At 40.6% G+C, this 23,672-nt stretch overlaps 1 protein-coding gene across 2 annotated transcripts in view; it reads right to left on the bottom strand.

Moving 5' to 3' along the window:
• Positions 1 to 364: 364 nt before the first annotated feature.
• The window catches only part of ABCA1 (ATP binding cassette subfamily A member 1), a 119,344-nt gene continuing 96,036 nt past the window's right edge, over positions 365 to 23,672 (bottom strand). Inside the window, exons 29-51 of one of the 2 annotated variants that reach the window (XM_083357183.1) lie at positions 23,497 to 23,621; positions 23,047 to 23,145; positions 22,603 to 22,792; positions 20,686 to 20,780; positions 20,071 to 20,103; positions 19,025 to 19,130; positions 18,729 to 18,803; positions 17,076 to 17,245; positions 16,662 to 16,839; positions 15,550 to 15,665; positions 15,317 to 15,461; positions 14,017 to 14,140; positions 12,678 to 12,807; positions 10,742 to 10,862; positions 10,252 to 10,314; positions 9,580 to 9,686; positions 8,455 to 8,596; positions 7,291 to 7,425; positions 6,505 to 6,608; positions 5,333 to 5,425; positions 4,243 to 4,486; positions 3,930 to 4,049; positions 365 to 635 (exon numbers count right to left, since the gene is read on the bottom strand). In XM_083357183.1, coding sequence (XP_083213309.1) covers positions 597 to 635; positions 3,930 to 4,049; positions 4,243 to 4,486; positions 5,333 to 5,425; positions 6,505 to 6,608; positions 7,291 to 7,425; positions 8,455 to 8,596; positions 9,580 to 9,686; positions 10,252 to 10,314; positions 10,742 to 10,862; positions 12,678 to 12,807; positions 14,017 to 14,140; positions 15,317 to 15,461; positions 15,550 to 15,665; positions 16,662 to 16,839; positions 17,076 to 17,245; positions 18,729 to 18,803; positions 19,025 to 19,130; positions 20,071 to 20,103; positions 20,686 to 20,780; positions 22,603 to 22,792; positions 23,047 to 23,145; positions 23,497 to 23,621 — 2,754 coding nt within the window. In that variant the 3' untranslated portion in view covers positions 365 to 596. Of the gene's footprint in view, positions 636 to 1,411; positions 4,050 to 4,242; positions 4,487 to 5,332; positions 5,426 to 6,504; positions 6,609 to 7,290; positions 7,426 to 8,454; positions 8,597 to 9,579; positions 9,687 to 10,251; positions 10,315 to 10,741; positions 10,863 to 12,677; positions 12,808 to 14,016; positions 14,141 to 15,316; positions 15,462 to 15,549; positions 15,666 to 16,661; positions 16,840 to 17,075; positions 17,246 to 18,728; positions 18,804 to 19,024; positions 19,131 to 20,070; positions 20,104 to 20,685; positions 20,781 to 22,602; positions 22,793 to 23,046; positions 23,146 to 23,496; positions 23,622 to 23,672 lie in introns of those variants that run through there. The other variant, XM_083357184.1, reaches the window with a different exon arrangement.

Here is a 23,672-nt window from a genome sequence, read left to right on the forward strand (position 1 = left end):
ATACCACACAGAAATCCACTCATTGGGGCTATGCAAAGCATTCAAAAGAAGTGCTTTGCCTAGCACTAATGAAGGACCTCTTTTCAAAGCATTAAAGCAGCCAGAGGGTTATTTTATTTTATTTTAATTTTATTTTGGGGGGGGCAGAGGCTTGCTTTGAAGGGTGTTCCTGGCTCTGAGTGTTTATGTACACAAAATTACTTTGCTTTATTGGTCGGCATATTTTAGCTCAATTTTTCCCCACAGTAAATTAGGCCATCAGAGGGAGAACTTATTGTCCTAGGGTCATGGTTTTAGTGCATGCAGGTATTTTTGAGGTGTTATAGGATTGAAACAATTTACCATATTTAAAAAAATACTGCTTATTTAATCTTTCAGTATTGAAACTGGAATTCATTATATAGTGCAGCGGCCCCCAACCTTTCAGGTTACCAGGGACCAGTTCCGTGGAGTTTTTTTTCCCCACGGGCCAGAGGAGGCGTGGTTTCATGTGCTGCCTGCATCCCACGGATAGGGCTTTACCTGTTTGCGTGGCCCAGTTTCTGGCATGCCACGGACCAGAGGTTGTGGTTGCAGTGCCTTCTTTTGTTATGGCTCTACAAGAGGAAGTCTTCGGTTGGCACAAATGAGCTTTCCTGAAGTGAAAGGGCAAAGATGGTAGAGATATAGTCCAAGAAATTCAGATGACAGGAAACAAACCAGCCAACTAGAACCAAAGAAAATACATGATGTTATTAAACAAGAAATTGTCTTGCCACGGGAAAGTGAGGAGACCTCGAAGAAGTTATGAATAAAAAAATGTGGAAAAGAGGGAAGAGAAAAGCAGCAGAGGCCAAATGAATGAATGAAAGCATCTGGGACTACACAGTGACTACATAATCCCATGGGATTTTTGGGCTTCAGCAAAGAGATCAGAACCAGGTGGCATCGGAGTCAAATTTTTGTGGTCTCCAGAATCCTCTTTGATCACAGCTGCTGAAGAGTGATAGCAGTTTCCCACAGTTTTGAGATGGAACATCAGATGGAAAACCTAATCTATGCCGTATAATAAACATACCACAACCAAGCCTCATGGCCACCACAATTTACAACGGTAATTCCGGGCTCAGTTATGGTCTTAAGTCCAGAACTAGCTGTAAAACCAACAATCTGAACCATACTCAGAAAATTTATCATTCAGTACCCATTATATAGATTCTTCCAGGTTACAATATAATTGCTTCTTCAACAATATCTTTGCTCTTAAATTGGAATTCAGTTAATGTAATTCTTTTTTTTATTAAAACATGTACTGCATTTTCTAATTCTGCAATAGCCAGCTGTCCATCTACAATACTTTGTGAAAAATAGAGAACCATACCATTTCCTACCAACAATTTTTATATTAACATGAAACCTCACAAACGCTTAATGATTTGTAGACCAGCAACACTTTTATTCTTTACTTGATACAAGGCAATTAACAGATGCCTATTAATATTTCACAAATAGTTATTAGCAATACAAATATATATTTGTTTTTCCATGAAAACGTCCGTTGAAAGATTTTTAACTTAGAAGATTGTTTTTGCGTATATGTGAAACTGCTCTACTTTTTTGCAAAGTTTATAAGACAGTCCAGTGCAAAAATAGATCCCATTACAGCCAGCATAAAGTGCTTGGAATGAAGGACCAATCATATTAGGGGGAGGGGGGGAGGGTTGGAACAGAACTGGGAGGAAAAGCACAGTAATAGGGACTTACTATACGTATTAACTTCTGTAAGAAATATATTCATATGAAACTACCTTTACAGCATCACAAATACTGCAGAAGGATAACAGCAATTTTAATCACATAACATGAAGTAAATATTCCTGCTCAGTTCCTTGACCAGTGGTTTTATATCATGGAGAGCATGAGGATAATTTTGGCTAACTCATCTGATACAAAAAAAAATTTGTACACAGTGATTTACTAGTACAAACACAGCCTGGATCTCCATTCTTAGCAAGAAGCACTTCTAGAAACCATTATTTCCAATGAAACAGATAAGGATTTAAATGCTCCCCACTGAAAGCAATGGGAATATAATGCAGTTATTCTTTTATTGAAGTCCCATTGTGATCAGTACATTTAACTGTCAGGTCATCATGTATAGGATTTCAGCCTTACATTGCGAATGTACACAGTTGTCATTTAACTCTCAATTATTCTGAGTTACTGTTGTATCAAGGGATTGTACAATTAATGTTTACCTCTGTTATAATTGTGTTAAATTTGCAAATGTGTTTTAAAATTATACTAAAATAGAGCATTTATATTTGTAGAAAAAAATATCTACTTAGAGAAACTAAATTGCAGGTCATTGAAAGTTGGGTGCAAAAAAAGTTTGTGCAGGATTCAGACTGATGTCCTGCTGACTTCAAAAGGACTTAGTGCAACTAATCATTTCAGAACTTTACCTGGCTTGGGACATGACTGTAATATTAGTATATGTGAGCTGTGATGAGCACAAGTGTTGGTTTGATAACCAGTACTACAAAAAGATATTTGTAGCAATTTTGTTTTTCTTAGTTTTTTATGTCTGGGCTGAATGAAAAAAGTTCCCATGTAAATTTCCAAATAAACTTGCTGAAAAATGGGGCATATTTTTTTTAAAAAAATCTATTATTAGTTGCTTGTGATCTACATATCCAACTTTTAATGCCTACCTTCCATCCATATCTGGAGTAGGAGATCAGTGTAGGTGCCACATAATAGCCACGAAGTAAGAGAAATGGAAGGACTATGGAAACTCAGGACATTCAAGACTTCAAGACCCCCGGCTGTTTTTTTTCTGGAGGGCTTTCTCCAACCTCAACCCTGAAACAGCATCTCTGCTATGCGAAGCAGGAGATCACCATTGTATGATTTAAAACTATATGCAAACAGGACAGAGGTGATGGTATAACTGAAAATTTTCAAGATTGGTGGAAACAATGCTATATGCATTTAGATATTTTGTAGGAGGCAGGAAAACAAGATACCCTAGTATAGATGTTAATAGAGAGCTCTTCAGAGTTTGCTGAGTCTCTCCTACAGATAGTACTTTTGCAAGAAAGTCGACATATCAACAATCAAGCTTAAGTAAGGAAGCCTAAAAAACAGCAACGGCCCCACAACAAAAGCAAAGGGGAAAAATAAGTAATTGGTCACCATACTATTAGGACAAAAGTTGTCTCAGATGCTTTGATGGTTCATTGTTGATTCTCCGACAAGCCATTAAGAAACACTGAATTCAAACTAGCCTATTTTGAGGGTATGCTTAATGGCCCACTACTAAGACCCCTAATGGTTGTTATACCAGTCCCCTCAAATATGTATGGGTCAACCAGACCAACAGCTAATACTTAAATAAGGCCACAATATCACACTGGGTGTGACTGCTGGACACTGGTTCTGTTGATGCGTTCATTGCCAGCAATGATGTAGTGCCCAAGCAGTTCCTTTTCCTGGGCAGAGGAGCTGTGCCTACCTTAGCATGGTGAATAAATAAGTCACTGGCCACAAATCTCTGAACTGTTGTTACATAATTCTTAACATAAAACATAACTAAGTAGAAACAAGTGGGAATATGGCAAAAGACAACGTAGCAGCAAGTGGCACCATATTAGAGTTTCACAGAATCATAATGTAAGAGTAACTAAATTCAAGTCTTTCACTAGAGAACAGTACAACAAGGCAACATCTCCCAGAGGCGCTGCCCCTGTAATGGAATATTGGTTTGTTTGCATTGAATTGCATTGCATTGAATGATTACTATTTCCATCTCCACCTCCTCGGTCTCGATCTGTTTCCACTTGGGAAGATCCCATCCGTAACGCAGAAAGGATGAACATTTCTCCTTCTGCTCAGTGTGACCATTGCGTCCTTCTGAGAAAGGTTGTTCATACACAGCTTTCCTTCACCTTCTCATCTTGCAAAAAGGAACTCAAAACAGCTACATCTACCACAGTCTGGTTTTTGTGCAACGACAAGTCTTTTGTGTGGTCATCATCACTTTGGTCCTTGGCGAAGTTTACAAATACCTGAGAGAAGAAAGATCTGGGCGTCAATAATGAGATCATCATAGGGAGATGTCTTTTTCTCCTATTGTGACTGGAGTGGATATCAACCAACAGAGAAATAACCAAGGTAGTAATTGAAGTATGAAGTTTAATAAGCTACAGCTCAGGAGATCAATGAACCCTCCCCCCAAAAAATTTCATGCTATCAACTTACTTGGTCAAGTGTGGTCTGGGACACAGAATAGTCTTCTATGTGGAGTCTCTTTTTGTTCTGGGAAAGGATGCTAAATATCCTAGCCAGAGAGGATGGAGAGGATGGGAGCTGATATTGCAGCATGTTGCGATGCTTCTCCTTCAGCACGCTTCCTGGAAAAGCGAGCTTGAAGAAGTTCTCAACAGGGGTTAGGTCGGGGTTCACCCCTGCTATTCGGACAATTATTGTGTAGCCATCTCCAAACCTGAAATATAAGGAAAGCAAAGATACTCAGTATGGTTATCCTAAGTTTAGGATAAAAAGATATCATAGCTGTAAGGTGTTCTGGCTTTCTCACAGGTCACTTATGATCCTGGGGGGGAAAAAACGTGCCATTGATTTCAAAAGGGCCACACAATCATAGTCTTGGTGGTTAATGAGAAAAGCCTCAAAATGCTCATTGATCAATTAGGACAGCCATTTTTCTTTGATGAGGGTCTAATATATGATTACAACTTTATATACTTGCAAATTTGCAATGTATGGCAGTGAAAGTTGGACCATAAGAAAGGCTGAGCGCCAAAGAATTGAGGCCTTTGAACAATGGTGCTGGAGAAGACTCCTGCGAGTCCCTTGGACTGCAAGGCGATCAAACCGGTCAGTCCTAGAGGAGATCAACCCTGACTGCTCTTTAGAAGGCCAGATCCTGAAGCTAAAACTCAAATACTTTGGCCACCTAATGAGAAGGAAGGACTCACTGGAGAAGAGCCTAATGCTGGGCAAGGTTGAGGGCAAGAGAAGAAGGGGACGACAGAGAATGAGGTGGCTGGATGGAGTCACTGAAGCAGTAGGCGTGAGCTTAAATGGACTCCAGAAGATGGTAGGGGACAGGAAGGCCTGGAGGAAGGTTGTTCATGGGGTCATGATGGGTCGGACACGACTTCACAGCTAACAACAACAAATACTTTCAAATATTAATTAATTATTTTGGGATAAATGCCAAAGAGACTGAGCAGCTTACAACTAAACATAAAAAGGGAAAGTAACATAAACAACAAGGTCCTGATGTGTCTTTAGGTGCCTAAAGACAGGAGGGACCAAGCAATTTTACCTGTTCTTCAAGTGTTGGACACTGCCAAGGCACCTGAACCGCCCATTCACCATGATTGCCATTCGAGTGCAGAGGGCCTCACATTCTTCCATGCTATTTGGGGAAGAAAACCAGGTGGATATGAAATATTCCGTGTTTTTTAAAAAAATATTATAGCAAAGGAAAACAATAAATTATATAAACGGAAAAAAGATGTAAAGAGACAAATAAAAATAGTAAATAGTTTACCATTATTAGAATTTAAAATTCATTGTTTCATTCATTAATAGAACTAAGTTCGTTATGTCATCTTAAGAAATAATGAGAAACGTCTACAAAATTGCCCTTATTTGTCATTGTTCTAAACATAGAAGCTGTAATCATATAAAGGTAAAGAAACAGGAAAAGAAACAGGAAAAAAAAATTTAAAAAAGAGAAAACCCCAGTAAAAATATTATTAAACAACATAGTTGTTTAATACAATTTTCTCCCATTGTACACCATCAATAATTACATCAATCTGTTTATAAACTTTGGAATTACTTATTGTCTCCTTGCTGATTATTTCCCCTTTCACAAACACGCATATTTAGTGATTTTTGAAAATCACATCTGTTTTAATTCCTCAAGCAAAGGAAGGTCTGGATATGCAGGTTTTGGAATCTTTTTAAGATATTAAAATGTCATTCTGCAAGTGAGAGAAACGGCCCTTTCCCACTGTTAGCAATTCTAGCAGGGACCTGTATCATAAACCTTCCTTTTCTTCTCCAAATGCTTTCCTTGGTTACAAATATATATATATATCTTAGATCCATAGGAAGCATACTGCATAGGTAGTAACAAGGGCCACAAGAAAGAGATGGCTGTGGAGGTGCTTATGCTGCCTCCTGCTGGTCTAAACAAGCCTTGCTAGCTAAAATGAAAACATTTCAGAAAAATGCATCTTCTGCTTTATTACTAAGTGGTCATATGTAAAAGAAGACAAGATTATTAGCATATTCTGCTTTTGCTTCGTTTTATCTTTACTCGGGTAGATGGATCTCTTGTGCCATTAAATTTCTGTGCATTCCCCTCCTAGCAAAATTTACATCAAAAACATTCTGTTATGTTTCTAACATACGTCACAAAGGGAGAGTAAGTGGGCCCTAAGTTGAAAATCATGCAAAACAGTTTTTGTATACTGTACCACCTACCTGTGAGATGTAAGGACCACAGACCTCCCCTCTTTGATGATGCTCAAGGCACAGTTCCAAAGGAAGCGACGGGCTTTGGGATCCATTCCTGTAGTTGGCTCATCCTTCAATTTACACAGAATAAATGCATTGGTTTCACCATTATTGCCATTACAAAGTGCTTATTGTCATGCAGGCTTAACTACACAAGACAAGGGCTTAATATTCATTTCCTGAATAAGGTGCTAAATGAAATTAGTGAACGTCGGGACTTTTATTAAATCTTGAGTGCCATTGGCATTTTGGAATTTTTCTCATTATTAAAAAAATACTCTGCAAATTGTGTGGTAGGGAGAAAGGATTGTAAAAGCTGCCTCTTTCATTTGCCAACCTGCAGTCCATAAAGCACTGCAAAATGACAACTGCTAATAACAACAGACTGTATAAACTCATGATGAGGGACAAGAGTTGTTAACCAACATCTGGAGAGCCAATGATTCTAGAAACAGAATATTAAAAAATTGAAGTTTTATCAACTATCTCAAGTGGAATGAGAGATGTCATATCAACTGTAACAAGCTGATCTGAAATATTTTGAAAAGTCCACTAAATTGTTAGTGAACTGTGTTTATTCTTACAGCATGTGTCAAGTGCCAAGATAACACTGATCTGTTTTCTATGTAAGAGGCTGGGAGGGCCATTCACACACTACTTCTGATAGCAAAATAGTTTTGGTTGACACTCTTCAAGGTGTCTTCCTAATTTTAATGAGTTATATGTTACTATTGTGATCATGTCTATACTTACCAGGAAGACCACAGGAGGCCCCCCAATTAGGGCCATTGCAGTAGACAGCTTGCGCTTGTTCCCACCACTGTAGGTGCCGGCATATTTTTCAGCATATTTTACAAGGCCTAGTTTACGGACAGCCCATTCACCAACCTGCCAGATGGAAAAGCAACATAAGAATTGAAATACAGTCTCTGCAATTAGGACAGAGGATAGTTCAAGTCCTATTCATTAATCTGCTATCTATTAAAAGGTAAAGGTAAAGGTTCCCCCGCACATGTGTGCTAGTCATTTCCGACTCTTAAGGGCAGTGCTCATCTCCGTTTCAAAGCCAAAGAGCCAGCGCTTGTCAGAGGACGTCTCCGTGGTCATGTGGCCGGCATGACTAGACGCCAAAGGCGCACGGAACGCTGTTACCTTCCCACCGTAGTGGTGCTTATTTTTCTACTTGCATTTTTACGTGCTTTCGAACTGCTAGATTGGCAGGAGCTGGGATGAGTAACAGTCGCTCACTCTGCTACGCGGCACTCGGGGTTCGACCCGCCAAACTGCCGACCTTCTGATCGACAGGCTCAGCGTCCTAACCCAATTAAGACTGTGCAATACTTCTGATTCAACCAAAATTTTGTTGTGAATGATTTCAGCCAATTAGAATAAATTTCCCTTTCTTGAGAATGGAAGATACAAGAAGCAATCAAAGAAAGACCCTCCCTCCCTCCCTTCCTGACCCATCTCAACAAATGACTGGGTGACACAGATGAAAATACTAAAATAATATGACAACAAAAAACAGGACTGTTGAGCAATCGGAGAAGTTCCCCTGCCGAAAGGGAACTACAATCCCTATAGACCAGATTGTAAAATATCCCACATTTAGGAAGGAATTTAGCTTACATAGGCTTGGAAATGATGTGGGGTGGGGTAAAAATGAATTTGATATAGCCAGGTCTTTATATCTTGTTGTTGTTGTTGTTGATTTCTTTTTGCTTGTAATTTTATACTGTTTTTCTAAGGCACTCTAAGCAAATATGGTGAAACAAAATAAACGCATGTATGTCATGTCTCTTTTAAGAGACAGGAAGAATATGCTTGTTTCTGTACAATCCGTTTAATCACCAGCCATGGAGAATTTGTGGTGGCAATGAAGTTGGGTGGTTCTTCTGCCTGCCTGCATCATTTTACCTTGCAGACTTCTTTCTCAGGAACTCCCCTTAAGAGTGCGAAGAATTCCAGATGCTCTCGCCCAGTCAGCAACTCCTGAATGGCATCAAACTGAGGACAGTAGCCCATGTTCTGATGGACTTCTTCGATGTTAGACAAAATACTGTGAATAAATGAGACAGCTTCTGAAAGACTTGCCAGTTTTGCTCCGGCTGTCTTGACAGAATTCTCAGACTTGAACATCTAAGGCAGAGGTAGAGCTATGTGCTAAGTTATAATTGTGAATGGCTGAATAGATAAAGCCACAGGTAGTGACCATTAGCAGTGATGGTGATGAAACAGTCATTCGGTCACCAATCCTCACATTTATGACCTTCCTCTATAACAAAGCAAAGCTGAAATAAGATCATAAATACAGGTAGTCCTCCAGTTACGAATGTAATGGAGCCTGTCCTTGCGGGGGAAAAAAAAGATCTCGCAAAGTTGGAAGGTCTGATTGAACTTTATTTTTTTAGTCCCACAAACTTCTTTTGTTACCCTGCATGCCATGGCGGAGATACATGACGGAGCTGGAAAGCAGGTTTATTTAGGAGCCCCACTTGCAATTTAGTGAAGGAATGCTTTTGGGAAGCGAGGGGAGCAGGGTGATGACGCGCCAAGCTCTTCAGCTCCAGGGCAGCGCAATTTGTGAAATCCGAGCGGGTTCGGCACTCCAGCAAGTAGTGGAGCAGGGCCGTGCCCGCTGGTGAGAGAGGCTGGGGCTCACTCTGGGAGGGGAGAGGTCGGCCCAGCACTTCTCTGCCTGGCTGTGCAAGGGCTCTGGCACCCACGTCTGAGCAGGAGGCGAGCATGGTCAGTTCGGGACTCTCAGTCATGGCACCAAAGTAGCATGTGGCAGCGTCTCTGCGGTCGTTCCTAAGTGCGAACGACTGCTTTAACGTTGCAACACATATAACTGTGGGATCCGTTCACAACTACTTTTGGACAGGGATGTCATAACTTTGAACATTCGCTGAGGGAACGTTTGTAACTCGAGGACGACCTGTACAGCTGCAATCTCAGTTAATGACTGCTTCACTTAACGACCAGGTTTCTGTTCCCCACTGTGGTCACTAAAGGAGTTCTACCTGTAAATTTTCTTCATACCTGTTTCCCTTCAGAAAAGCATCTCCTCCTGTAACGTCTGTGTCTCCAGTCAACATCTTGAAAGTGGAAGATTTCCCTGCGCCATTCACGCCCAGGAGACCAAAGCACTGTAATCATTAAGAGTTACAACATCAGCACAATACGTCCCATCTTTCCCTACAGATGTTTTACATAGTTTCTGACATTAATGCTGGGATCTGGGAACCATTTAACTTGTTCAGAAGTTCAGAAAGAATCCAGGCATTCTGAGTGTCCCTCTGTAGTACAGTAGTCAAGAGACTTGGATTTTATATCTAAATTTCTTGGATAAAATCCACAAATTTATAAGGGGCTCTTAGGCCAGCAGCGCCTACTCTATAAAACATGGAGATAATTTTAAATGCTCTTGCAACAGTTCTTATGAGGATTGCAAGAAACTATATACAGAATGCTATGAAAATATTTTTAAAAATATAGCTTTAAAGTTTAGGGAAAACATGCACCAATTTATGTGCAGAAAATCAAAGCAAAAAAATATGGTGAAGGAATCACTCCACATCACTACCATGATGTAGCCGTGTGCTTAAGCCTTTCCATTACTACAGGGCTCCATGTAAATTTTTCACCAACTGCTTTATATTATTAAATCCTTGAGTAACGTTACATTAAATTTACAATACTTGAGAACTTTACCTCTCCAGGAGGGATTCCAACACAGATTCTATCCACAGCAGGCTTCCGTTTCATTCTGTACATCTGGAATTAGTAACAGAAATTGGTTTGCAGATGACAACAATTCAGCTTTACAAATTGTACCCCTCTGCCCAAATTTTCTTTCCAGGCAAAGTTTTCCTGATTTTTATCTTCCTTTCTGTTGTTTATTTCCATTTCCATCAACTACAAGCCTCTTCAGGAAAACCACGCAGAAGTTAACCCGTCAGCAACTCTGTTCTGCTTTTTTTATATCCAGTGAAACCCTGAAAGGGTAGCATCAATTTGTACATTTAATGACCTATAGTTACTCCCTCGTGGGAGAAATTTTCTTCAGCAGCAAGACTGGGTGAAAAATCAACGGTCAGGGACAGTAGGCTTGAGAATCAAGTCTTTGATACGGTGCATAAATGTTCAAAGACAAAAATGCCGTTTTCTCACACGTACAGCTTAATTTGTTTGTTTCTCTCACCTTGGTTAATTCTTTGATTTCTAAGATGTCGCTCTGCCCACCACCACCAATGATCCTCTGCCTTTCTCTAATCACGTCCTCATCCTCTTCATTTACAGGTGGAAGCTTTGCACTGATAGGCCTTAGGGAAACAGAGTGAAAAAGGAATATATTACGTTAAAATTTACTTCAGCACTGACACTGCTACTTAACAGATACGCTACTGGACACCATAGCCTATGTGGAACATTTCCAAATTTACAGAAAGTTAAAACTCACACTTCGCTAAAGGCACGTCCCACCTTAACATTTTAAAATGAACTCCCAAGATGCTTTAAATTAGGGGGCCCCAACCCCGGGGATGTGGACTGACACCGGGTTGCGGCATGTCAGAAGCTGGGATGCACAAACAACCGAAGGCCCATCCCTGGGATACAGGCAGCATGCAAAACCACGCCCGCTCTGGCCTGTGGAAAAAACTCTCTCCGTAGAACAGGTCTCTGATGCCCAAAAGGTTGGGGGCCGCTGCTTTAAAGCTAAGGGTGGCAAACAACAGAGAAAAACATCTATGGCACGCTGTAAAGCAGAATGCTTCCCGATTCCGATTTGCTTGTTGACAAATGTAGGCTTGCTTCCATGAATTTTATGAAATAACTTGACTGATTAGGGTGCAGAATTGCATTGGATAATTGAAGTATTTGAAATTGAAAAGTTGGTTTGGGCATGTTACCAGAAGAATAGACTGAGCAGGAAATATGGACAAAACCCCATCCACCTGCAGCCCTTGCCTGCCAGCCTGCTTGCCTGGTACTCCCACCTCTTCCCGTATTGCAGTCACAGGAGATCCTCACTTACAGACCTGGATTACAATGGCATCCAGGGCTGCCAGGATTGCTGTCGCTAAGCAATGCGGGCACATGACGTTGGACTTTACAACCATATTGCTTAGTGACAAAAAATTCTGGCCTCAATTGTTATTGTAACTGACAACATGGGGAGAGACCAAACAGAAAGAAGAAGAAATACAAAGTTCCAGGAGTATTACTGAGTGAAACCAGATCTATGGTAAATTCTAAAATAAATGTGAGTTATTGGTATAAAAAAAATGAAAATAAATATTTTTGATCTTAATGCTGATCCCCCATTTCTCCTCTTCTGACCCTTTCGGAGGGGACCTTTATTTTGTTGTTCTTCTGTAATGTAAACGAGCATTAAGATAGGCCTCAGGTTACGACAACAATTGAGGCCAGAATTTCTCTCACTAAGCAAGATGGTTGCAAAGTGCAACATCATGTGACTGCATTGCTTAGTGACAGGAATCCTGGCAGTCCTGGATGCAATTATAATCTAAGGAGCACAGGCATCTTTAAGCGAGGATCTCCTGTGACTGCTGTATGGGAAGAGGTGGGAGTCCCAGGCTGGCAGGCAAAGGTTGCAGGTAGATGAGCATCACAGAGCACGGGGTGGGCAAAAAAAAAAAGCAGCAACGTGTGACTTCCTGCGGGCTTCTCCATTTGACTTGCTTTTGTAGGAAGCCAGCAAGAAAGGTTGCAAATGGCAATCATGTGACTGTGGAACACTGTTAATTATTGTAATTACGAGCCAGTTGCAAAGTCAGATGCTCCCCTCTATAGGCTTGCCATTATAATTTTTATAATTCCTGACACTTGGCTGCATGAGCTGGAAATGAACAAGAGTTGAACCTTCACCTACCCCAAATACCTGGAGGAAGCTAGATTGTCCACTCTTGATTTAGGTCCTCATGCCTCAGCCTAACCCCAAAGCAGACTTGTCAAACTCGCGACGTCACGTGACGTCGCACAACGTATCGGGACATTTTTGCCATGGTCGGCAATGGGGTGGGCACGGCTTCTGCACGGCAGTTTGACAGCCCTGCCCTAAAGTATCCATGCACCCTTCCTATACAAGGGACCGATGGCCACAGAGGATTTCTTACCTAGACTTGATAAAGAACCTGTACTGGATCAACACCGTGATGAGAAAGAACACCGCTCCTTCTATAGCCATGGCAAAAAGGTTCCTCCCAACTAGATTCCAGGAGAGAGGGGAGACAAAGCGATTCTCACCTGTTCAGAGAAAGCAGATAAATTGGTTCAGCCTTCAGGAAGATCCTCGAGGAGCCACTGTGGTCTATCTTTACCTTTACACGGATGTTTAAAATGCAGTGCACCAAAAGAAGTGACAAACTAGTATTGATGGGGATGGAAAAGGAATGATCCTGTTCCTCTTTTCATGGCTAAAAAAAACCTAAGATACGCACTACAAAACAGACACTGTAGGAGGAGAAGTCTGCTTGCCTATGGTAGCCAAATGTCAGATAGAGCCCAACAGCACCTTTTCAGACTAAAAAAAAAAAGATGTCAGGCTGTCTTGGAATGACTCAACAAATGCAACAGCTTTTTAATCTATTAAAATGGTCAATTGATAAAGGAGTTGTACTCTATTTCACTCCGGAGGAAAGCCATGACAAATCTAGACAGCACACTAAAAAGCAGAGACATCACCCTGTCAACAAAAGTGCGTATAGTCAAGGCTATGGTCTTCCCAGTTGCAATGGCAGTGAAAGTTGGACCATAAAAAAGGCTGAGCGCCAAAGAATTGAGGCCTTTGAACTATGGTGCTGGAGAAGACTCCTGCGAGTCCCTTGGACTGCAAGGCGATCAAACTGGTCAGTCCTAGAGGAGATCAACCCTGACTGCTCTTTAGAAGGCCAGATCCTGAAGCTAAAACTCAAATACTTTGGCCACCTAATGAGAAGGAAGGACTCACTGGAGAAGAGCCTAATGCTGGGAAAGGTTGAGGGCAAGAGAAGAAGGGAACGACAGAGAATGAGGTGGCTGGATGGAGTCACTGAAGCAGCAGGCGTGAGCTTAAATGGACTCCAGAAGATGGTAGAGGACAGGAAGACCTGGAGGAACGTTGTCCATAGGGTCGCGATGGGTTGGACACGACTTCGCAGCTAACAACAACAACAATCTATTTCACACGTAACCCATATCTATCTAATCACCCCACCTTATTTTCTCTTTTGTTGTTCCCTTCTCCCCAAACCTCATCAGTTTAGCTACCCCAGACCTCTAATGAACTGAGCTGTAGTTCACGAAAGCCTCTTGACTTTTTTTTTTTTGATAAAACATGCTACTGTAGCCTAAAAGGATACTACCAGATCTTCCCTTCTGTTTGGGGGCTTAAAAAATAATAATAGGAAAAACAGAATGTGACACACTCCTGGCCCAGGCTGTGAAATCCTACACTGTGAACAACATCTTACTTACCAAACCTTTCAAGGGCATCTGCCATTGCTTGGTTTTTCACCATGTCAATTAGGCCACGGCCCAAGCAGAAGTGTGGAAAGATGAGGAACACAGATTTCAGGATGTCATTGATGCTGCTGAAGTTCTAAAGAAGACAGAAGCCAAGGCGATCAGCAGCTTGAACGCTGACAAACAGGACAGATGTCAAGGGCAGCAGATCTACAACTCACCAAACATTGAAAGCACTGAGCAGTCATTGTTTTGATAAGACTTAAATGATTTGAACCATGTTCCCTTGGCTTTGGTTTAAAATATAAAATGTTTAGGGCAAAAGGATAAATCTGCACCCTTCTCTGTTTTTTTCCCCTAAATCAATCAATCATCTGCATAAAAAGGAATAAGGTGATGTTCCTCTTTGCTTTTCAAAATTAAAAAGGACAGTCTGGACTAGGATTGGCAAATCTAACAACAGAGCTAGGATCCATTTGCTTTGATTCTACTATTTCAGTGGTGAACAAACATAATTCCAGGCTCACAGTTTAAATGTAAGCTCCATTTTAATTTCACAACTTATGCTCACTCACTCCGAATTACAGATTTTAGGCAGTGGTCTATAAGATGCTTTTACCGGTAGAGTGAATAATCCAACTCTTCCCTGAAACTCCCTAAACACTTAAGAATTAAAAATAGCAATAGCAACAGCACTTAGACTTATATACCGCTTCACAATGCTTTACAGCCCTCTCTGAGCAGTTTTACAGAGTCAGCCTATTGCCCCCAATAATCCGGGTCCTCATTTTACCAACCTCGGAAGGATGGAAGACTGAGTTGACCTTGAGCTTGAGCCAGTGAGAATCGAACTGTCAAACTGCAGGCAGCCGGCAGGCAGCAGAAGTAGCCTGCAATACTGATTCTAACCACTGCGCCACCATGGCTCATATAACTAGAAGAACAACTATTGATACCAATTTCTTCCCTCATTTTTCTGTTGGAAAAGACTTCTATTGAACTGACTGGCTAGATTTCTCCTGTTTATGAATTAGTATTCAAGCAATGTTTTCGTCTTCTAATGTGTCCATCTCAATTGTGCGTTTCTACCTTTCTCTAATAGTACAAAGGTGTATACCTCCCATTGCATTCGTAAATTCAGAGTCTTCCCTTTCAATTGCACATTTAGAAAATATTGTGCAATTGGAAGAAGTCCTAAATGTGGTAACACAAATATGTCTTGCTTTCCACATGCGTTCGACACCAACCCACTATAGAATCAATTCTGCAGAAAAACCAAATGCCACTGTTGGTTTACTCAGTGGGAACTCACACTGCTGGTGAATAGTTCAAGGACGAAAGTGATTACACTCGCATTGATGCCAATGAAGAGGTTTACGCTGGTCAGCACCACATATGCCGTGCTAGGAATCTTGAATATAAAAGATGCTGGGTACATGAGTGGCGTTATGGACCACCTGGCAAAGAACACAAGACGGGCATTAAGGTCTCTCCACGCATTTTATGAGTGGTTGCCCACACCTGAACCAAAAGAGTCTTCCTTACCCATAGAGCAAAAGTAGAAGTGCCAACACGGGGAGGTTGGTTGAGGATACGTAGGATTTCTGCTGGAAGCAGATGAAGATGATAACGACCAAAGTCGCCGGAATAATGTAGTTGCACTGTAAGTTTCAAAGAAAAGAGAGAGAGAAAAAAATCAGAAGAGCTCCAGATTAAAAGATGCAAATGAATATCACATTTAAGTTATGTAGAAGATGGCCACGGCAATCCTTTTAAGAATTGGATCTTCTCAAGCTAACTACAACGAGACAAAAGTGATACAAATTGACCACAGCATAAGAGGACTTGATGGAACCACAGAAAAGGAGAAAGGATGTCTGATAAACTTCATCACTCGAAGTTTTTAAGGAGAGACTGAACAGCCACTTGTCTGAAATGGTACACGGTCTACTGCTTGAGCAGGGGGCTGGACTAGAAGACCTCCAAGGTCCCTTCCAGCTCTATTCTGATTCTTGATGATCCAAAGCGTTTGGCTTGCATTTTTGCAATTCCTTTTTCTTTTCTTTTGATTGGATCAAACCCCAATCTCCACAAAGTCTTCTTGCTGCTTTTGATGCAGTCTGTGTCAGCTTTCAGATCCAAAGCATTCTAATTGCTATCTCCACCGCTGTCACTTCAAGTCTGAACACTGTTACACACGCAGGGCTGGGACTTGGCTGAAATTGTAATTAAACTGAAACTCGTCGGCGTTACTAAATAATCAGTACGGTGGCAGCACTATCTTCTTTATGGTTGTTGCAATCTACCCTTGGAAATACAGTGTAGATGCCAGCTCCTAATATTTAGAGAATGTGTATCCCTAGACCAGGGATAGGCAACCTCGGCTCTTTTATGACTCATGGACTTCAACTCCCAGAATTCCTGAGTCAGCATAGCTGACTCAGGAATTCTGGCAGTTGAAGTCCATGAGTCATAAAAGAGCCGAGGTTGCCTACCCCTGCCCTAGACCAACATCTACTATTTCTGCTCAGGTTCTATATTACTCTTTAACAAGCCAGGATATAATACAGGATCAATGTTATGCAGGGCAACGGCATTGTTTCAGATTATGATCAAAAGGAAGAGAAACTAAAAATGTCAAACAGATGCAGCCTTACCATATCCCATACAAAATTGGCCGCCCAGTAGATTACTGGTTTCACACCGCAGATGAACTGGAGATGCTTGGCTTTGCTGACACGCTCCTGGATTAAGAAAACTACAAAGCTGGCTGGAACAAAGGACATGGCGAAGATGACGCAAATGGAGACCAAAACATCCACTGAAGTAGTCATCCTAGTTAAAGAGAAAGAGGAAAAGGGGACAACTTGATTTTTGACTCATTCAGCCGGATTCTTAATTAAATATATCTTCAGAAAGAGGATAACTGTAATTGAAATCTCGGTTTACAGTTTTGGAACTACATGAAGAGAGACCAGACTTAATGTTCCTTTGACAACGAGAGATAGATTGCGTCTCCCCTCTCTGTTCCTTTCCCTTCCAAACCTTCATTCTATCATTTCAGGACGTACAAGGCAACTTCGGAGATCTGCTGCTTGGTGAGGTTCAGTGGGTGATTGTAGATTGTGATGCCATAGTTGCTTGGATTCTCTCCGTCTTGTAGGTTGGCGCGGAGAATGGCATTGTTGATCACGTTGAGAAAAGCACTGACGGCATGCCAGCCTTTGTTGTTAAACCACACCTGAAAAGGAAATATCTGGTTTTAACTGAGAGAACATTAGTCTTTTGATCGGAGATCTCAGATTTGAGGATCAGATCGTAGGCTCCCATTGGCTTTCTTTGTGCACTTCAGTGTGACAGTTGTTTGCATGTAAGAGAGATTGAGATACCTGCAGTTATATGCTGCGGGGAATTCATTTTAATTAGTATTTACAATATACTAATTATTTTTTGGTCTTGGACATGCCTTTTCTTGGTTCCTGGGATATAAAAATATCTAAATGTCTATTGATATGAAAAAATGCCATGCATGGACATTTCTGGCAGGAAATATAATTTGGGGGATTGGTTTCAGATACAGCTTGCAATTCTAGGTTAACAAGGAGGGGAAGCTGGGCAATGCAGTTGGCCCATGCTTATAATCCATATGTTTTGTATATGTTGTTTCTAAATTTTGGTGGAAGACCTCTCCTAAATTCAGGATTCTCTTAGATATTTATAACCACCTGGACCTGATGAGGCCAGCAGAATTATTTGTGTGTCCTAGAGAGTTGCTCTTTATTACTTAGTATGAATCACATTTCTGGCTTGTCTTTTCCCAATCAAGAATCATATCCAGGTCAATCACTCCTGCAGGAACATACAAGTAGTCTTCACTTAACAATGCTAACTGGGACCAGCAACTCTGTTGTTAAGTTACATGATCATAAAGCACAACGTCACATGACTACACTGACTTATAATGGCAGTAGCGGTAGTCCCAGTTGTTAGGCAATCACACAGTGGCAGTGTCCCTAAGTCACAATCCTCATTTGTGACCTGCTGGTTTTATTTATTTATTAATTTGTTTGTTTGTTTGTTTTTATATACCGCCCTTCTCCCGAAGGACTCAGGGCGGTGTACAGAGCAAGGTAAGTATACAGTAGAAAACAATAGTAAAATAAATGAAACCCCAAAATCTATCAGGCCAGGCCGGCTTGCTGGAATAGGTAGGTTTTTAAGTCACGTTGGAAGGTGCGAAGGTCGGGGGCCATCCGGATTTCGGCAGGCAAGCAATTCCAAAGGGTTGGCGCACCCACTGAGAATGCTCTCCCCCTGGGGGCCACCAGCCGGCATTCTCTGACTTGACTTTTTTGTCAGGAGTCAGCAGTGAGGATCATGAATGGTGATCACATGACACGGAATACTGCAACATGCCAAGAGCCCGAATCGCAGTGCCGTGGCCGCAGGGATGCTGCAGTGGCCGCAACCACGAAACCACGAGGAACAGTTGTAAGTCCACTCAGTCAGTGCTGAACAAGTAGTCACTGAATGAGGAATACCTGCAAGTGGCTTTTTGGAAATAAAATCTTACATCACAAAAGTAAGCCAAGTGGATATGACAGTGAAGTATGCTTTTAATTTTAATTCCAGAAAAAAACAATCTAAATTTGGGGAAACATTATGTGGTGGTTCAAGAGGTCTAAGCCATAACACTCCTGAGATCAGCCAAGTAGAATTAATACCTTAATATTATCACTTGTGTCCAGGCCCTTCATGAAGTTCCCGAAGCTGTTTAGAAACCGTTCAGCAGCACCCCCCTAAAAATAAAAATGAAATTTTAAAAAATCCAATTAAAAAAGTAAATTCCACTGACCTCCAGGTAATGTACTACTTTGAAATCACATCAGGGAAGATGCTTGTCTATGTGCCTATATTCTGCTGTATCCCCAAAGGTATGCTGGATACGTGAATTCGAAAAGGAGCAGAAATTCCTGGAGGAACTTTTTCCTCTAACAGCGAAATTTCTTTGCTTATTTACCTTGGTAATTTCCAAGATTTTCTTCATTTGATTGATGGCATCATTGACCTCTTCGTTTCGAGGAAGCACAATAGACCCACTGGCTCCCAACGAAAAGCCACCATATCTATGAACAGATGAAAGAAGCTGTTACAGAAGTCTATTTTTGTAAACGTTTCCTACACAATGACTCTGTATTTTTGGTCAAGATTTATCGCTTTCTAAAGCCTTGTATTGAGCAAAATCATAAAAAAAATATGCCTAAACCTTCAGCAAAGGTACACGGTATTCTTTAAAAGTAACACAGAATGGGAACCCTGATTATAGATAAATAAGGAGATAGATCTCCCTCACACATGAACAAAAAGGAGAGCAGCCACATAGATATTTCTCACAGCTACCAAACTCTTCTCCTTCATCAAAGTGAGATCCATATAGAACAAATGGTGAGCTATGAAATTACATTTGGGTCTTATTCAATCATTAGGCTCACTCTCTCCAATCTGGAATGTCCAATCTAGCAAATTTCAGAATAGCTGGATATAGTATTATATTTATAGATTATAAATGGTTTTTTTTAACTAATTCACACTTTTTTTCATTTTCTATTCTCCACTTTGCCTTCTTACTCTCAACTTCCAACAATGTCTCTTACCCATCTATATATATAATCAATGGTTTTCACATACACACAAAATAAACTAAATGATAATGCAACAGGTTTTGGGCTTAGCACATTGTATGAACCCACCCATTCTTGCTTGTAAACCATGGTTTATGGCGGAGAGTTACATATGAGCCTGGACATTACAACTCATTCAGTCAGTTGTGAGTAAAATAAAGCATATGTAATTGCAGTGTGTGTAACACTCATTTAATGCATTCTAGTGTATCACTATCATCTCTCGAAGAGTAGCTACATCACACTATTCGTTGAGTAAATGAATAAGGAATGGCCTAAAAATAAAGCCAAACTGGAAAAATCCATAAAAAGTAATTGCAGATATGAGTCAAGTTCTTAAGATCAGATAACACTCACAAAAGGAGAAATATATATATATATTTACCTGAACTCATTGACCCAATGCTTACTTCTCAAACTGTGGGTATAAAAAGCAAAGAAAATCTCATTATGTTAAATCTAAGTCAACCAGTTCCAACATTCATAACATAGGGAGAAATACATTTGATTAAAAAGCCTTTTCAATAGAAAGGGGACTGGGGAGCCTTTCCTTGCACATGTGTAGGGCAGGGGTAGGCAATCTTGGCTCTTTTATGACTCATGGACTTCAACTCCCAGAATGCCTGAGTCAGCTATGCTGACTCAGGCATTCTGGGAGTTGAAGTCCATGAGTCATAAAAGAGCCGAGGTTGCCTACCCCTGGTGTAGGGTAACATATAATAAATCCTTTAATTGTTACTCCCTCTCACAGCCAATAGTGAGAATTGTTGCTTGAAGGTTCAGGCAGAAAAAGAGCATGTGAATTTTCAACATATTTATCATTATAGCCCTAATGTTTTTGAGATGCAAGGATTGTTAAGCTGGCCTTCATTGTATAAACAGTCTCTCATCCATAGCACCCTGGGCTACACGGCATCACCGTGTAAACAGCAGCTTGACGGTCATTGTATTAGTTTGCTATCAAGGAAGAAGAGCAGCAACAATAAGCAAGACGAAGCACCTTTTTCCAATGATCTGTGCATAGGTCTTCACCAAATAATCAGAAATGTTGCGCCCCGTCAGGTTCTGCAGAATATCGGTGGTCTTCTGGGTCCTCTGTAGACAGGGCAGGAGGAGGAAAAAAACGGAACACTGAAGAAGCCAGGATTGTGATTGGTCCTGAACTACCACAATTGTCATTTACTATAGAAATCAGCAATCTGAGCCCCCTATGAACATTCCCATCCACACCAGAGGCCAGGAAACCTCTGAAATATATTAAAAGTTAGCTATTAAAGGCTTCCAAGTTTCTCTTTTTCCTCTCCATTCTAATATGTTATACTCTGATGATATCAAAGTAGCAGACCGGGTAGCTATGGATGCACCTCATTTTGCCCAAGTGACATTTCTACTAGATAAAGTTGACTCTGTCTCGTAATGCCCTTCGTGGCTGGAGAGCTGAGTATTTATGAGGCCTCCTTTCTCCAATTGTCCATTTGGTAAGATCTGGCATAATTGGCTGCCTTCAGGCCTTATTGCTTTTTTAGTAGTCATTTTATTTTTTAAAAAAAAATACAGTTGCAACAATAGAAATGAATGCAAACTAAAAAAAAAGGAAAGGAAAAAAAATCGAATGTGCGGGGGGAAAAATTAGAAAAGAAAACGTATAAAGAAATATCTTCCCCCTTCATCACAACAAGTGCAAATTTAGTAATTTATCACACCACATAAAGTACAACAAATGATTGCTTGTTTCCACAACTCATCTCTTAGCCATAAACAAAGCCTTAAAGTCTCATCATTCTGTCCCGATAAGCAAAAGTCTATCAAGGGTTACCAGAGATAACAACATGTCTATTTTAAACCTGACCAAATAAACCAACTTTACATCCCTTCCTTTTATTTTTTTAACACTCTTCAACTTTATCTCTTCAAACAATGTCCCAAAACTTGATTTCTTTTCATTGTTCCTTCCCCCCCCCCTTTCTCACAAAATTCTCCAAACCTTTAACAGGCCTATTGTTTGTAACTCCAATACAGAAAAATTAACCAGGTCAGTCTTTTGGTTTGTAATCTGTATATCCCTTTTAATTACTACTTAATTTAATTCTGCTTGTTTCTTTTGTATGTCAAGACTAGCATCTTTTTCCATAAAATTCTTGTAGCTTGTCACCTTTACATCCCCATTCAGATCAGTACTCTTCCTTGCAAGGTAAAACTTGTTTCTCTTTCACAACCTTTTTTAAATCACAATCTATTTATAGATGCGGATATTCTTACAATTAATTGCTGGGTTCGTTGTTTAAAAATATTCTTCAGTATTTAGACAAAACCTGTGTCTTCATCTCCCAGAGGTCTAAACCTGCCAGAGACCAGTGTCCTATGGTCTCCTCACCTAGGAGCAACTGTCTAATGCACTTGTGGATAAGCTCAAGTCCTCTTCTGGTTTGGAAAGCAACTATGAAGAGCTGGCCTACTCACCAGCGCTTTGACCATTTCTTTCTCAGAGATCTCAAGACCCTATTGTTGAAACAATGCTTTTTGATAAGATTTCAGAAACAAGAGTTGTCTTTGGTTGTCTCTTCTCCTCTGGAACAGTGTTGTCCCGGAAAATCACATGACCCAGAGCCTACTTTTAAGCAAGCTCCAAAGATCTGACTGTTCCAAAAGACCTTCACAGGGTGATTTGTGACTCTCTTTGCTGAGACTGATATCTTCATTTGGAACTATAATTTCCCTTTTTTTTAAAAAAAATGTGTTCATTATACAATTGTGTGCCACCTCAAATGGCCATAGCAGCTTCTAAATTGATTACATCAATGAAATAATTCACAGTTATCTACAATTGATCCACCTACTTCTCTACCTCCTAGCAGGATGTTTTAGCTGCCAGGCATTCGGATTGGAAGAAAGTTTAGCCCAAGTGTTAACCACATACCTGGGGAGGAGGTAGACCACCAGCCCCAGCAGGGCACACTGGAAGCATTTTCTTGATATTGTTGTTGCTACATATGCACGATGGGGAAGGATTCTCCATTGTCCAGTTGCCTTTCTGGAAGATTTCTATGACATTCTGAGGCACCGGAACTTGGCTCCACTCTTCTTCTCCCACAGAACAAGGAGCTTCTCTGTAAAACAAAACAAAACAGAAATCTTACACTAGCCATCCAGATGGCAGGACTAAGGAGCTCCATTTCCCATCAGATTTCCTATCAGATATATATATTCTGTAGTTGCATTCTGCATTTCTCCCAGAATTACCGAATACACAACATAGTCATACTAGGAATTGCCAAGAGATCTACGATGTATTTCAAGTGTTCTCCAGTTCTTAACTAGCTTTCTTCAATTTACAAAGTGTTTTCGCTAATATTCCACTTACGCAATGGAATATCCTTCCATGCAACGGGTCCCGAAACCAGGTTTGTTGAGAAGAGCGTTCAGAAGCTTTTGAGTAGTGGCGTCTTGTGGGGCATCATTGCTGTGGATGCATCAAAAGGAAACCATCAAGGCTTAAAATTAATTCAAAGGCAGAGCAAACAGAAACAGAGGAATAGGAACAATTCAGTAAGGTGAAGCTACTTGTTTCAAACAAGATTAATGTTCCTTCACATTAATTCACATTAATTCCATAGCCCTTCCATGTTTATTTCTATCTCCACTCAGAATTCTAGTAAGATTTCCCAGAAGTATATGATATGATGCACTTATAACCTGGTATTACATTGGTTTTGTAATATTTATCTCATCTGACTTCATCTGTGAGTTTGAGCCTGCACACCCTAACATACTAGGTTATATCAGATTTCTTGAACTATGGCTTAATATTTACCTGATAAATGTGTACTGCTGATCATACATCCAAGGGTGCAATTCGAGGGTGGGATATTTTCCAAAGGGAGGAACAATCAGACTGAACAGAAGAGCAATGCAAACAAAGATGGCAGGGAGAACAATCTGAAACGAGGCAGAGAGGAGACAAGAGAACAGGCTCACAAATCTTTTCAA

Source organism: Vipera ursinii, assembly GCF_947247035.1.
Source record: "Vipera ursinii genome assembly, chromosome: 2".
Lineage (NCBI taxonomy): Eukaryota > Metazoa > Chordata > Lepidosauria > Squamata > Viperidae > Vipera > Vipera ursinii.